The sequence below is a fragment of the Seriola lalandi genome, unplaced genomic scaffold (genome assembly GCF_002814215.2).
Source record: "Seriola lalandi dorsalis isolate HSWRI2012SDOR001 ecotype SW California unplaced genomic scaffold, Sedor1 jcf7180001974648, whole genome shotgun sequence".
NCBI lineage: Eukaryota > Metazoa > Chordata > Actinopteri > Carangiformes > Carangidae > Seriola > Seriola lalandi.
In genome coordinates, this window is record NW_019445314.1 from 1 (window position 1) to 1,933 (window position 1,933).

The 1,933-nt window shown below is 39.1% G+C and overlaps 1 protein-coding gene across 1 annotated transcript; it reads left to right on the top strand.

Moving 5' to 3' along the window:
* Positions 1-6: 6 nt before the first annotated feature.
* LOC111654375 (rho GDP-dissociation inhibitor 1-like) lies at positions 7-1,824 on the top strand. The gene is made up of 4 exons (XM_023405359.2): positions 7-112; positions 939-1,022; positions 1,474-1,550; positions 1,684-1,824. The coding sequence occupies exons 2-4, from the start codon at positions 971-973 to the stop codon at positions 1,807-1,809; spliced, it is 255 nt and encodes an 84-aa protein (XP_023261127.2). The 5' UTR covers positions 7-112; positions 939-970; the 3' UTR covers positions 1,810-1,824.
* The last annotated feature ends 109 nt before the right edge of the window (positions 1,825-1,933 follow it).

A 1,933-nucleotide genomic window follows, 5' to 3' on the forward strand; every position in this document is an offset into this window, starting at 1 on the left:
TACAAACCTCCCGCCCAGAAGAGCTTACAGGAGATCCAGGAGCTGGACAAAGATGATGAGAGCCTGCGCAAGTACAAGGAGGCACTGCTGGGTAGCACTGCTGTGGTTGCAGGTTAGTGATTGCAATCAAATAACTCTCACGGTGTTCTAGAACAAATGCAAAACCTTTAACTAACCACACTTGATGCGAATGTAGATGCGCACACATTTTGATTTCAGTCACTAGTACAGCCACCTGCTGAGAAAACCACTGCAGTAAATCTCCGCTTTACTTTTTGTAGTCTTTAAAGATGCGTGTGTGTGTCCATAACATTCTTTCCAAATGCAGGTAAAGTTGCTGCTCTACGTGTTTGGTCTACCACTAGTGCAAAGTTGTGTACTGTTATTTGTTGTGACAACAATTCAGATGCACACATGAATTGAAAAACTGTTGAAGTTAAGTGAGAATGTTAACGCTTCTTTACTTGCATTATACTGTCATACTGTCATTTTATTTTGACATTTGTGTCAAAGTGTGTATGACCCTTGTAAAATAGGAAAAATTTTAATAATATTCATCACAGTAACATATTTTAAAAAATACAGTTCATGTAGTGTTTTGGTACCGATATAAAACCTATTTACCAGCAACATGTGGAGGTCCAGGTATTTTCAAAAGTTTTTAATGACTGAACCAAACGGATATAGTGAAAGTATAACTGATCTTTTTCAGATCCTTAAAGGTTTTGAAAGTTGTTGTAAATGATGACAAACATATCCTGTCATTGTTTTTCACTCTTTCACTCTACTCTACTATAAATTTGATTATTTGACTATTATCACTTACTGAAATATTTTGGATTATAGATTATCCATCTTTAACATTTCTTTATTATAAATTGATTAGAAACTGATGATCTTATGGTTATAATTTTTAATTCTGTGTCTCTCTGTCTCAGATCCCACCGCCCCCAATGTCCAGGTGACAAGAATGACTCTGGTATGCGAGGCGGCACCACAGCCTCTGGTCCTTGATTTACAAGGTGAGTAGAGCAGACAGGGCAGTTTGGTATGTGTGAGGCTGGAATCTGGACAAAACTCAACAGAAGATTTTAGGGTGAAAACCGATCATTTGAAGTTGATGTCTGAAAAATTTTCCACTTGAATGCACATGACCCTCATTTAGGCAGATGTCTTTCCATACAACAAACACACTGGAAGAATTGGCTCATAGTAACATTAATTATGAACACTAATCACTCCCCTTCTTGTGTGCAGATATAGACCTAATGACCTGCTGGATCATTAGTCTGCTAATTAGTAATGACATCATTCCTGTTTAAGTGGGTTAACTAGCCATTTCCTGATGACACCCCTGCCCTCCCTTGGTGGTCACACTGAACTGCACCTGAGCTCACTTGAAGCCTTGTGCCACCTGGTGGTCAGTATCACTGACTTTTTTTTTTTCTCTGCTGTGTTGCTTTTCCCTGCCAGGAGACCTGGAAGGCTTCAGGAAGAACCCGTTTGTGCTGAAGGAGGGAGTTGAATACAGAATAAAGATCAACTTTAAGGTGAGAGAGTCTGGTCTTTGTCTCTGTTTGTTTTCACAGACTGTTGGAGGCATGGAGATGTTACTGCAGCTGCAGTGAGCTATATTTGTCCTGGGAAACTGCTCAGCAAGATGATGCATGTTGCTTTTTGCAGGTCAACAAGGAGATTGTGTCCGGCCTGAAGTACATTCAACAATCATTCAGGAAAGGAGTTAAAGGTAAAACTGCCAAAATTATTTCATTTAATCTCTGCAATTCCTTAGGTAGATTTTACATGTAACAGTAGCCTCTTCTGGCTTAAAGGAAAAGTTTGAGAAACACACTTATTTGCTTTCTTTCCAAGACTGAGAATAAGATGATTGATTCCATTCTCATGTCTGTACACTATATATGAAGCCACAGTC